General features: G+C 43.8%; 1 protein-coding gene across 1 annotated transcript in view; it reads right to left on the minus strand.

Annotated features, from left to right (window-relative positions):
- The window catches only part of IQUB (IQ motif and ubiquitin domain containing), a 548,499-nt gene that overhangs the window by 107,994 nt on the left and 426,299 nt on the right, over positions 1-14,206 (minus strand). The window contains exon 10 of the mRNA XM_069629104.1: positions 6,917-7,093. Coding sequence (XP_069485205.1) covers positions 6,917-7,093 — 177 coding nt within the window. The remainder of the gene's footprint in view (positions 1-6,916; positions 7,094-14,206) is intronic.

The following is a 14,206-nucleotide window of genomic DNA, read 5'->3' on the forward strand; positions in this document are numbered from 1 at the left end:
CCTCGCTTGGCCTCAACTCCTTCCTCCCCCTTCTCCTCACCTTAATATTGTAAAAGGTGGAATATCCGTCCTGCTCCTCCTGGCAAGGGCGCGTAGATGTGGGGGGCGAGCAGCGACCAAGTTACTTCACTGGTGCAAGCCCCACTGTGGGAATCCAGGCCTGCTGCGACTCCGTAGGTTTGCTGCTTTACAGTCTGTATATGCAGTTCTTATGTGACTCTTAGTTCGAATAATAATGTCTTGCTTCTTTCCTTTAAGGTATGGAAAGGTATTTTGGTGTTGTCATGCAGTTTGAAGATGAGCATGGGCCGGTAGGCGAAAGCACAGTGTGCGCGATGCTGTCCGGTGAGTAATGCGCGATGCGCGGCGCTGTTTTGCCTTTTATATTGCTAATCTGTGTCTTTTCTCTCCTTGCAGGTTGCGATGTTCCTCGCCGGAATGCCGTAATGTTCAAGCAATGATACTGACCAGGAGATGACTACCTAGGTAAAAATTGTGTGGCTTTCTTCATTCGGGAGGAAACGTGAGTAAACGATTATTAATGCTGTTTTTCTTTTTCCTCTTTCCAGGTTATGGTATTCCAGGATTCATGCGGTGCCAGATGATGGAATTCGTACCTTCAGGTGAGTGGAACTGAAGTCAGCGATGGATTGAAGACAGGATACTGTTCCAGGTAAGCTTCGTAGTGTTCTTTCTCTCTCTGCAGGTCCTTGGCTTCAGGTAAACTGGCATCAAAGAACTGGACACGGTGAGCGTTATGTTGCCCACAGCAGAATAACGCAAATCATGTTCTGCTGTTTGGGTGTGGTTTAAATAGCCTCAGGTAAAGTAGTCCAGGTAAAATAGTCCCAGGCCTGCCACACCCAAAAGACTAGACCGCATAGCTCAGTTTCTTGTAACTGAGCTATGTGTGTGCCTCCATGTTGACTGAACCCCCCCACCCCCCCCCCCCAAGTTAAATAGTCCCAAGTAAATAGTCCCATTCTAATGTTGGTCTTCATGATGGTTATGAGAGTCTTGGATGAGGTTTTAAGGCCTTTGACCTGGCACTAACTGGAAGCATGATTTGCCAGTGAGGGCCAGGGGCATGGGTCAAGACAATCACAGACTGCATTTGGGTCTCCTAGGAGACTAAGCACTGGGAGTTTCGGGCCCCTCCCTCACTTCCTGCCTACCTCAGACACCCTGGAGCCAGAGGCGGGCTTCACTCGTGAATCCCGCAAAAGGCGAAATTAACAAAGGGATCAAACCTAGTTTGGAGTGCAGAGTAAATCTCAAGAAGGACCTTTCCACAAAGAAATGGCAAAAAAAGAAGACCTGGGCCATTTTGACAAAATTGTACCATTTGGTGCTTTACTGCAGCCTTTGAACGCAGCCTGCGGTAAATGCACACCATAGTAGTTAAAACAAAACCACTGCCGCCAGCCATTCAGTGACAAAATGGGTAACATAAAAATGTTACATGAGAAGCTAGACAAAGGGGATACTAGGTAACCCCCCCCAGCACCATATTGTAAGATAGTGTGTGCTAGGTCTAGAAAGTTACAAATATAAGTAAAGTCAATTTCACTTTACTGCTCTTGAAAACAGTAGTTTAACCAAGAGAAGGTAGTTAAACCTTTGGGAACTCTGAAAGACTTTTCTGTGCCACTGTCCTGAAGGTACTGTGTGATACAATGTAAAAGATGATGCCTCTGGAGTTTGTCAGGCTCCATAACCAAAAAAAACACAAAGTCCAGAAATCACATTAAAATACATGAGAGAGTGGGGAAAAATGGTGTCACTCTCTCCAGGTTAAATAAATTAAGTCCTCAAAATCCAGCAAAGTTGCTGGGGTTCTCTAAGGTGGAGGGAATTAGCACATTTCTGAGAATTCTCCCTAACCATCGCCACACATCAATCAGTTTCAAGTGAGCTACAGCCTAAGGGGGACAGCCCTAGATGCCTCTGTTGAGGCCCCAAAGCCACATGTATCCAAGTTGCCATCCAACATTACATTAAAATCCCTGCCTACCACCAGCTCTCCCTGTTGGAATTGCGCGATATGTGGAAACAGCGTGCATACAACTGATCCTGTTGCTGGTTGGAACCACACACAGGCACCACAGTAAGATCTTTTGCCGTTATGCACAAATTCACCCCAATATATCTAGCCTGGGCATCTCTTAGCTAAATCTCTGCATTTTGAGCAAGGGAGGGTGCTATCAGGATTGCCACTCCAGCTTTCTTTACCGACAAAGAGGCAAAATACTGATGAGGAAACCAGTGAGACCTTATGCTTGCCTCATCTCGCTGCAAAAGGTGAGTCTCTTGGAGCAGGGCAATATCAGCCTTGAGGTCTATTAATTTGGAAAGCACACCTTTTCTCTTTCTCTGGGAGTTGAATCCCTGCACATTTATAAAGACACTTTTTATATCAGACATAATAATGGATTAGGTAAAGTAGTCCCTGAGCTTCAGAACTATCCAAACCCACCCTGCCGAATCATCTGCCCCAATCAACAAATAGCACAACGCTGCAACCCACCACTGACCTCTCCCCACAGCGGAATATGGTACAATATCGCAGCCCACTGCTGTACAGCACCTCCTACAATTAAATTGGATGTAAAATATAGAAATGAAAAGAAGAAAGCAAAAATTAGAACAACCCTTTGGGGGGTAAACATCAAGCAAACTGCCTGAAAGAGGGCAGGTACTCTTAATGCCCCTAAAATTGTTAGTGAATGCTGCGTATACAGCTTAATACAGCCTCTCCAACCACCACCTTCAGCTTGTAACCGTCTATAGCATAACAGTAAAACATCAACATCCTAAATCAAACTTGAGATTCCATTGGGAGCCTAAAACTAACTCAGCTCACCAAGAAATCCACTCAATCTGGAACGTCAACATCCCTACTTCTCTCTTTTTTGTCCATAGAGGGCCTCCTGTGTTTCCGGAAGTCTGCTTTTTCTTGAATTTAATTGAGACCATGGGGCCACTGCGTTCTCAGCTGTACCCTCCTCTGGCAAGTGTCTGTCCGCTTCCGGGATCTTTAGAGTTTCTACCGCTGCCTGAAGAGATGTGAACTGATGTTGGGTCTCATCCATTTGGAACATGATGCGAAATGTGTAACACCACTTATTATGGACCCCCTTATCAGAGAGCCAATTAGTCAAAGGTCTCCTCAGTCTGCACCTCTGGATTGTGCAAGATTTTGAACAGCTGAAAAGTCGAACCCCTGAAGAGCAGAGTCTCCCGCTCTCTAGCCTTCTGAAAAATGGGGTCCTTCATCTTGAAAAAATGAAAGGTTGGAGAACACCCTATGTATGCAGTCAAGCGTGAGATTCACCGTCACATCTCCCAATATCTCCTGGAACAGCCCTCTGACGTACTCCTCCAAATCCTGGTCCTGAACTTACCTTGGGATCCCCCTGATTCGAACATTATTTCTGCAGGAATGGTTTTTCATCAGCCATTTGCCAGGTGGACTCAAGCGCTGCCACCTTTTATTCAAGCTGATCATGTGAGTATGCTTGTTCACAAAAGGCAGGTTCCAGATCACCAAGTCTGGATTCATTCTGTTGCACTTTGCGAGTTAATTCTTGAAAAGACCTCTTTAAGTCTTTTGCCGTCTACGCCATCTCTGTCTGCAGGGATTGGAATACACACATGATGTCACCCTAAGTGGAGGGCTGAGCCTCGTCTTCCACCACAGGCAATGAATCTGAAGCAGGCTTTGGGTGCTGAAGTATGTCTCTGATGGTGGTCCCCGATTTTTCCTTGGACTTCCCTGACTTCATTCTGCTCATAGACAGGCACTACCAATATGATATGTAAAGCGCACCCTACCAAATAGGATTGGGCATAAGCATCCACTCCAATTAACTGCCAGTGTTATTGGAATCACCTAACTGCTCATAAGGAAGAGGCCGCCTCAGCTCATACTGGGAACCCACACCCCATGCCCCATCCTAAAAATCATCTGCAGGGCCGGACGCCAAACAAGCTTTTAGTATTCTAAAAGCAGGTGAGGGTGACCCCAAAGCAACATCTCCAGGGATGGGCTCAAAACAAAAGGAAGGGCGTCAACAGGCAATTCAGCTTCACTAGTCGTACTTCACCATCTTCTCCAGGATTTCAGGCCCCCAGGCTACTGAAGTAGAGCTGGGCCGGAGGATCTCCAACAACGACTCCAGCCAGGGACGCTCTAGCCACACAAGTCTGAATATAGTGCCTGCTCAAGCACTCCTACCACCTCCATATCACAGCCTCATTAAGTCAAGCACCTCCAGGCCCCATCAAGAGCCAGGCTGGCTCTGAGCGCTCGTAGCTAGAGACCCTCCTCATGGGTCCCGGATCAGTCAGGTTCCATCAGTCGTTGCCAGCATGGTGCCTCACCTGCAATTATGAAGGGTTGACTGCAGATCTCTGCCGCCTACCAGCTGCCGCAGCCTGCAACACTGCGCACCAGCACCAGCACCAGGCTCCTAACTCTGCATGTAGACACCTGGAGGGGGCTCTACACCTCAACACCTGAGCATCTCTGCCACCACTGGGGGACACCAGGGCCGGAGGTTGGAATGAAGCTGCCTTGGAAGGCTTGGAGGATGGCCAAATGCTATGCAGTTTCTCACCACTCAACAGCTGTGGTTCACTCTGATACTCTGCAGCTCCAGCGCCGGCTCCACCACAGTCCGCATCAGAGAATCAATGCTCTCCCCGCCGAAATTGTCCATGCCGACTTCAAGGCCAGGGGAAGCGTCAGTAGCCGGCTGCCACTGCTCACGATTACCGCCACAAAGCTGCCGAATCGTCTTGCTAATTAAGCTCCAGCGAGTCCTTGCTTTCACCTGTGTTCACTGTGGAAGCCAGCCATTTTTCATTGCTGCAGCAGTCCAGACCCCCCAAACGAATCGGGCTGAAAATCAGGGCGATGCCAAGCCCTGCAGGTCTAACAAAGCGGGATATCGGTGGACCGCACCTTCCTACACCATATTTGGTCAGTTGCAGCTGCAGATCACACCTTAGAAGGCTGCAAAAAGCTGTAACGCGACTCGGCTGCAGAGCTATGGGGTTTCACCGCCATTAGCAACCAGCCAGGCCACGCCTCCCCTGCATGTTTTCTTCAGTGGAGATGTAAATTACCATTAAATGAGGGCAATCTCCAATTTGCTTGGTTTGAGAGTTCTATTTTACATATTGAAAGGATATGCAAACCATGTTTAATTAGCTTAATTTTGATTTGGTATATAGCCACTCTATCTATATCGATCTGCTATGGACTAAAAATTCCATGAATGATAACTGATAAAGAAAGACTTGTCCTTCATGCAACAGTATGATTACTTGACTTTAGAAGATTCAAACCTGTGCAGCAAGATTGATCAGAGACATCTACATCCAGGCCCTAGGCAGTCAGTTACTCAATAAAATTCTCAAGGTGAGCAAAGTAACTCTGGAGTAAATTATTGTTGCAGTGACAAGAGCTTGTTGAGTGTCAGACATAGTGGGAAACACACAGTCAGGCACGTTGCTGGCTTGCTGTAGGTAGGGAGATGTTTTACAAACACTCTTCAAAGAGTAGGCATAACACAGAAGCAATGTATTTGGAAAACTGTGAAAAGAAATAGTCGAGCGAGTGAGTTGTTGGGATGATCGTTCCTGAAACATCATGTTCCGGGGGCGGGGCTGAAGACTTGAACAAACATGCCCACCCATACTAAACATACCCATGAAGTTTGCAACAGCATGCTGTTATCCCTGCAGTCCAGGTTTATCTGGCAAACCATAGTCAACCGCCAAGCTTGCAAACCCTTTAACCTGACAGGCTTCTGTCAACTTGCTTAGCAATTTTTGATACGTATGGTAGTTTATCTCCCCAGTGCTTGTGAAGTGGGAATGACTCCCGGAAAATCTGCATTGTAATACAATCTGTATCTCAGTCTATGTCTGCAACTATGGCTAAATACTAGAACTGCATGTGAGTCATATACTGAATCCCTCTAATAAGAATGAAAGCCCAGCAGATATACTCATTTTTTTAGATGTATCAAGGTGGCCAAGCCTGATGATCACAGCTTTGTAATAGTGCTTTCGTCTGAGGAAAAAGGACTGGGTGGCATGATGATATTGAAGGGAGACAAAGGGTTACAGCTGGGCGTGCATGTTTTGGTGACTAAACCACATTATTCCTTGATACAAGATGAGAATACAGACATGATTTTTTCACTGGACAAAACAAAGGTATGTGTTAAAACAAAATACCAATAGTTTTGCTTGCCTAAAAATACCCCAATCAGCAATGAATACTACTTTTTTACTCCCATGAAAATCCCTGTATTACCAACTTCCAAAAGTAGAGGGTAAAATACTCCTACCTCTAAATCTTATCTGGAGCCTTGATTATTATATGATGATTTTGTTAGTGTGAATCAATTTAGAATGTTTCTAAATCGCACACAGATTAACATGGAATTAGACCTGGTTTGCAAGAACGTTTGCGAGAAAGTCAGACAGAATCCCCAGACCCTCTCATCTCTGGCAGCCCTTAAAGAACCTTGAAAAGTGTCCCACATTCCTAATTTCGAGTATAAACTTGAAGGCTGCGTGAGTAAGCAGCCAAACCCAGACGCTAGAAATTAGGTTGTGAAATCAAGCGGCTAACTTAACGATTAGCAGGTCATCTGATTTTCTCGTTTATATCCACCCCACCCCCTTTCTAAACATATATCGATAACATTTTGTTATAAGCGTTAAGTGAATAAAGATTAACAATTGAAATTCCCTGATCTGCATGCTCAGTGCTACACACAACTATATTAAATAATGTTCTCCATAAAATGAAAATAGAAATGATTGATATTCATGTGCGCAAAGCAAAAGGTACTGGTAAACATTTATTTGTAGTTATTTGGTGAAAGACATTATTTACCTTTAGTAGCCTTGCAACTTCTGGGTTAAACATGGGAGTTTTAATGTACTGCAGAAACAAAGTAGATATTCTTTTTCTTAAGCCTTCCAAATTCCGTTCCTGGACACCCCTCATCAGAAGATCAGCCTCTCTGTCAATCAGCTCAACTATTTCTTGTGTTAATTTACAGTCGTGTTCCTATACAGAAGAAATAATTTAAAACAGACTTTTCAAAATGATGCTCTGTTCATATACATGACATATACACGATACATGTTTGTAATATTGTGTAGAACTTAAATTACAACCAATAGTAAGAAACTGAATAACTCACATTTTAATGTTTATAATGGAGTGCTTGTTAAACTCTCGCATGGAAAACTGTGTGCAGCTTGAAGGAACAGGTTTGAATCCTGTCAGAAACCATGCAACCTCTGAGGTCAGTAAATTAAGTATTGTTTATTTTTTTATTTGTATTTATTTGCATATGGTTAACAGAATAACCTTTGCAAAAAGAAAACAATCATAAAATCATTCCATGTCACATTCAATTTGATACAATACAAATATTCACGCAAAACATATTATATTCATGCTAAGACAAAGTGTAAAAAATTCATTTTGTTTTGTCGGTACAATGCAAGTTTAAAACTGGTATGTTCAAATATGGCTGCCATCTATTTAAAATCCTTGACCAGAACCACTCAGTGCTAACTGTATTTTCATCTAAAACAAATTTCCCCCAAAAAAGTGTATACGTGATTAATGTAAATTTGGGCACTCAGTTAAAAGATGTCGATTTGCAAGGAAAAATACCTACAGAGCTGCAAATTGCGTAAAATTCCTTGTCTGGCACCCATTATCTCTCTAGCAGGAAGTAAGTGCAATTTAAAGCGTAACATTCAGATCAGTGGTTCCTTGACAGATGCTGCATAAGATAGCAGGGAATTTCATTAAATGCTCCCACTGCTGAATGATAAAATAGGTGATACTCCATTGCTGTTTCTCTATTTTTGATCCAATCAAGCTCAAACAAGGTCCTTTTCTTGTCTATCCATGGAGCCAGCAGTCTCTCAAGGTCCAAGTCATAATCAGCCAAATGTTTCACGCTTGATTGGAACCATTCAATCAAAACCCTAGAGGCTTTGTAAAACAGCAAGAAGTGTAGTTGAAACAGCACACAATTTTCTGGAGGGAGCAATAATGATATTGTAAAATTGGTTAATAACAACTATGAGCACATGTACATCGTTATTGACTTCCTCTCCACCAATGAAAATGTTTAGATTGGAGACAATCAATAACTACTGATATTGACTCCATTCTGAGCATTTTGTCTTCAAAAGCAGAAATGGGAAATAATCCACTTTCCATGCAAGATTTATTTCAATGAGACACTTCCTCTCTGAGAGGACCTTTTTTTGCTGCAACATATCCTTTGAAGAGAAAGCTAAAACATGGGGCAATGCTTTCGTTTTCCTATTGAGAAACCATTTACTTTTACAAGACACCAAATGCATGCTCATGTTAAAACTGTTTCAGCTGAACCAAGTTGAATATACGAGGACAACAATGTTATGCCAATACTACAAAATAAAAGCACATTTCACTTACTAACTCAGATGCCTATTTACTTTACCCAGTAATAAAGGAACATGTTTTACTACACTTCCAAGACTCTAAAACATGTATTGCTACTACCATTATGTGCTAATAGCCTGATTGTCCTCGGTAGAGGTCATTATCGGTTGGGATAATGATCCTTTGCCAACTTATGGCCCTTGGCGTTCGCCTATGGGCCATCACTTGGTGGCAGGTCATTATCCTTCAATAGTGGCCCTTCCCTCATTCTATAAGGCTATGCACATGGAAATTGTTATTGCCCTCAGTGGAAAGTCCGAATCAGGAGATGTACAAGATGACATTGTGTGTAATGTAATTCTTTTATTAAATCACAAACCCTACTATTCCTATACTTTTCAGTTCTACTCTTAAGGAAAGGTGTCCAAAAGGGTGCTTCTCAGAATGTCTTTACAAAAATAATTCAGTCCGCTGTCCAGAAAAAAACATATCCTAACTCTAACCGGATTCCTGGCCCTACCACTATATAACAGAACCTCACTTATTCCAAAGAATCCTGAGGGTCTTCTACCCAAAATAATGGCATGGTGGCTGGCTTCTGGCCCCCCACCTTAGTGTCTCTATATCAGGAAAAAGGGGCTTCTCACCCGATGTACATTTGGACCCTGGCATCAGTAATTGTCTCTTCGAACGTCCCCTTCTTGGGGTTATTTGTCAAACTTTGGTTAGTTTCTCTTTCCCCCTGAATGGCCAGGTAATATGGCCTATTGTCAGAACTTCCCCCTTTTTGGAAGCTTCATGTTTTATAGGCCCAGATCAGTCAAACTCAAGGAACCTCTTGGGGTTCTCTATACCTCACTGTGTTCTGGTTCTTACCCCTCTGTGTGATCTTGGGTTTCACAACCCTCTGTGTGATTCTATTTCTCTCAACCCACCCTGGGTTCAGCTCTCCTATACCATAGTTTGGGGTCTATTTGCTTGTACCCCACCTTGAGGTCTGTGTGCTTCGGCCCTGCCTTGGGGTCTTGTTGTGCTCACCCTGACTTGGGGCCAGTTTATTCTCACCCCGCCTTGCATCAGGTTGCTGCCAACCCACCTTGGAGGTTTGTTTTGGCTATTCTGACCTCCACTGTTCTACTCAGGCATTGCCTGCTGCTGGAGACCCTCCGGGACTTGGCTTCTCTGGTATGAGTTTCCATATGAGAACCGGACATTCCACTGGTTTCCCTCTGCATTTGCCCACTACGTTGGGTGTCTGCACATCTCCTGCTGTGACTCCTCTGTGATGAATCCTGTGGAGTCACCACTAAACCACAGCCTGAAGTATCCTCCCATGTGGCCAGGGAAAGGCAGTCACTACCTGATCCTAAGCCCAGGGGTGTTAACATGAGGGAGGATCACATGGGAGAAGACGGCTGTCAAGGGGAAGCAGTGACTCCACTAGGAGAGACACAGCATTCATCCTCTTCTGAGGATGAAAGTCCCATAATACCCAAATTCCTAATGGCATGATGTCAGTGTTTAATTCCCTCTCCAAGAACTAGCCAAAATGTAGACTATGAAAAGTCTGCTAAACAGCATGAAACTGGTACATAAGAGGTTCAGGAAGTAAATATAACAACTTCTAATTGTTATGATTCCGCCTTATAAATGTCACAAACCCATGGGCAAATCACCAACTCTTTTTTACAACCTCCCATATAGTTGACAATTCTCAGTTCACAAATCTGTTTAAGAAAACTAAATGTAGAACGACTAAAAACATTATGGACTTCAGAATCCACGATTCCTGTGGTACTGGGACGAGGAACAGAGACTCAGAGTTGATGAAGATTACAGGTGCCGGTATGAAGCACCTGAGCAGCACATTTAAATGCCAGAATTAGTTTTATGTGAAATAAGGAGAGACAGAAGCAGTAGCAGTGGCTGAGGCGGCAGCAGGTCTGAATACGGGACACGCTGTGGAGGAAGAGGAAGCACCAGATGAGGCTGATGCAAGAGAAGTTGCATGGACATGCTGAGCTAGCGCAGCTGATATTGGCTTTGGGAAAAGCTACGCAGTATGGGTGATGAGCTCCCAACACGCTGTGACCCGCTCCGTTAAAGAAGCAGAGCCAGAGGTCTCACAAGGCTGTCAGAGTTCACCTGAAGGACTGTGCAGGCCACAACAGTCAAATTGGCGGTGGTAGCCGTGTAGGCATACCAGAAGAGATCCGCTGCAGCACCCGCAAGTTAACAGGAGACGCTGAGGAAGACCGATGAGTTGGCCTGAGACATCAGGTGATCCCGGGGCGCTCCACAAAAGACTCTTAAGCAAAACTAATGATTTTGAATACAAAACAAATTAAATAAGGCAGACAGGACGCAACTTCCCCTATAAGGGATACCAATTGGGGAACAATTGTAACATGCATTACCAGAAGCCAAGAGGTCGCAGAAGAAAGATAAAGGGCAACCAGGACGTAACTCTCCGGATAAGGGATACCAATTGGGGAATAATTGTAACATGCACTGCCAGCAGCCAAGAGGTTGCATGATACTAATACAAAGGCTGCATCAGCGCAACTCTGCTTATATGAGATTCCAAAGGGGAAAAGCGTGTAACCTGCATTGCCAACAGCCAAGTGGCTATAGAAGAGGAATACAGAGACAACTTCCCTTTTATGAAATATCAATCTGGTAATTTTTTTTAAAGAGAAGAAGTTATTGTTCAAACTTCCTCACATGGGATGCTGGTGTGGAGAATCTTGGAACAAGCATTAACACTGAACACACTTGTAGTTGAAGGAGTTTTTATCTGGCAGGTGAGTACCCCAGAAAAGGGACCCATAGTAATTAGTCCAGGCAAGCGAGTGTACTAGGAAAGAAGAAGAGTATTTGAAGCACTGTGGTTGTGGTGAAAAGGTGTGTCGAAAAGAACTTGGTAATTCTAACACCTTTCTTGATTTTGATGAACTGTTGCCTTGCTATGCTATCCTGACAAAAGAGTGTGATATGCTAATAATTACTTAGCCTCTTTGAAGAGAACAATTGTCTTGGTTTATAAACTTGTGTTTCAAGCATGAGACATTCATTTTGCTAAGCAAGAGACTGTGGAAAATAACTGTTTTTTAAAAAGATTTTTTTACTTTTATTTAACTTACACATATTTTTCACATTACATTGCTTACAGTTGCGTTATTCAATTTTGCAGTTATACAGGTGTGTGGATAGGTGTCGCTTATTATAAATACATTGTGACATTTCTTCTTGGTCGTCCTGTCTTGCGTTCTTATCAATCGGGTATTGTCTAAACCCACCCCAAATGTCTTTCGGGCGGCATGTCAACGGTAGCAGGCTAGAATATACTTCTTCGTTATCATTCGCCCAAATCATAGCACTCATCCATTCTTCCAACACACGAGGGTCCCTGCTCTTCCAGAGCAGTAATAACACACGCTTAGCTAAGAGCAGGCCTAGGTTAAAAAACCAGCGCCGGACTGGGTTAATTTTGCTCACGAATCCCAACACACAATAGCCTGGGTCAAGCATTTCTTCCAGAACTTTGCACGCTTCTGCCCAGTACGTAAGTGAGCATTCTACAGGACCACAACATATGTAATATGCCTGCCTCTTAGCTTCCACATCTGGGGCACTTCCCCCGACGTTGTAGCATACATTTTCTTAAGTCGGACTGGGGTGAGATGGACTCTATTCAGTATTTTGTACCGGATTAGTTGGTACCTTGAATTGCAAAATATGTGATTCGTTAGGCTGCATAATTGTGTCCAATGTGTGTCTGTTAGTATTATCCCCAGATCTCTATCCCACTCCCCTTTATTGTCCGGTGCCTGAACTTTTCTGGTTGACATTGTGATTTTGTATAGTACAGAGAGCAATTTCTTTACTGTGTTGGGGTAAAGTACATACCCCAAGCTCTGGTCCGCTGGAAGCTCCTCTGGGTAAGCATTCCACACGGTCGCTATTGCCGACCGCACTTTGAGGTATTGTAATTTCTGCAGTGTCGTATCACCTATAATCGCCTTTATATCATATCAGCTAATAAATTGACTCTCGTAGGGTCAAGGGTATTGTATTATCAGCAGCAGAGCAAATCGCTTCTTAAAAGAACAGGTGCAGCTTGAGTGATAGTAGGGCAGGTTTCCCTCACTTGGAAGAGCTATTAAAGATCGAAGCAGGGCACGCTTCCTTCCAACACAATAGAGCAAGGGAAGCATAAAAGTTTTAAATGTTCAGAAATATTGAATGGCTGACCCCCTGACAAGTGGAGCTTCTGGAAGGTCATATCAAGAACTTAAACATTGTTTTTGCTTTGTGTATTTTCAAATGTTTCGCTTGGTTTTGGTTATGTTGTATGTTTTCTTGTTTGTATGCACAAAAAGTATGTGTGCCTGCCAAGTATACTGTTTTGATATTTGTTGTTGACACTTGAGGTTTTGGTGAATCTCTCTGTATAACCACAAGTACTTTACAATGCATACTACAATGTTTTGCTTGAATTTGTTGATTAACGTCATCCTTGTTGGTATACTTGCCATGTGTATTTACTTTTACAATTGCAGGATTTTAGGAGATTATTTTTTTTAACTACATTTTTGCTTGATGTAGTTCTTAAATGAATTACTTATTGAACCAAATTTCAAATTGACTGTACATTTTGTTCAAGTTATATAGTATTAATTTATGTGATCCCAGTGTGTTGTTTATCACCTTGTCTGTAACAGAGATGTAGTGTCTAACCTTTAATAAAAACTAAATGAAAAAGATATTTGTTGTTCATTGATTTGATGCCTAAAAATAGGACCTATGCAATTGAAGGGATTTTCCTTTGCATTGTTAGCCATTTACTCTCGATCCCTTCCCTCAGCACACTGCACACGTTGGGAGTTACAGCCTTCCATTTCTTCTCAGACATACACATGTCAAAGGAAAGATAAAGGGGAACGAAGAGTAGCTTTCACACATCAATTCCCTCGCAACTTAGGCCGCATGCGCTGCATCGCTCCCTCTCAATTTAGCCTGCGCCACAACCCAGGCTGCATGTGCCCCTCGCAACCTAGGCCGTGAGCACACCCTCGCAATTTAGGCCACGTGTGCTCCCCGCAACTTAGGCCCCGTGCGCTTCCGCGCAACCTGGGTCGCGTGCACTCTCTCGCATCTCAGGCCCCCCCTGTATCCTTTCTACACTTCCCCTCCCTGCCTTTCGCATCTTTCACCTCTTCGTTCTCTGACCCATTGTATTGTTTCCCCGGTCATTCCATTGTTTCTCTACTGTACCTTTGCATTGCCTGCATTCCTCCACTTCTAGGCTCCTTGGTTGTGTATTGTGCATTGTTGGGTTGGGGGTTCTGTACTGTACTTTGACACTGCCATTGGTTTTCTCTACAGTATTGGCATTGTGTTCTGTATGGTATTGGCATTCCATTGCATTGCCTGCATTCTTTACTTCTAGGTTTCCTTGGTTGTGCATTGTCTTTTGTTGTTGGTTTCTGTATTGCACCTTGATATTGTTACCTGCATCCTTTCTCCACCCTCGCCAGGACCTTGCTAGGTCCTGGTGTTTATTGTTCTGTGTTGTGCTCCCCTCTCTGTTGTGACCCCCCTTGTGCCTCCCTCCTATCTGCCCCCATCACTACACCCTCATCCCTGTTTGGGCTCCCTTCCGCCCTCCCCTCCCCTCTTTCCGTCCTACACCCTCTTGATGTTCTCTGTCGCCCATATCTTCTCTAA

The sequence above is a fragment of the Ambystoma mexicanum genome, chromosome 12 (assembly GCF_040938575.1).
Source record: "Ambystoma mexicanum isolate Mex_15411 chromosome 12, UKY_AmexF1_1, whole genome shotgun sequence".
Classification (NCBI taxonomy): Eukaryota; Metazoa; Chordata; class Amphibia; order Caudata; family Ambystomatidae; genus Ambystoma; species Ambystoma mexicanum.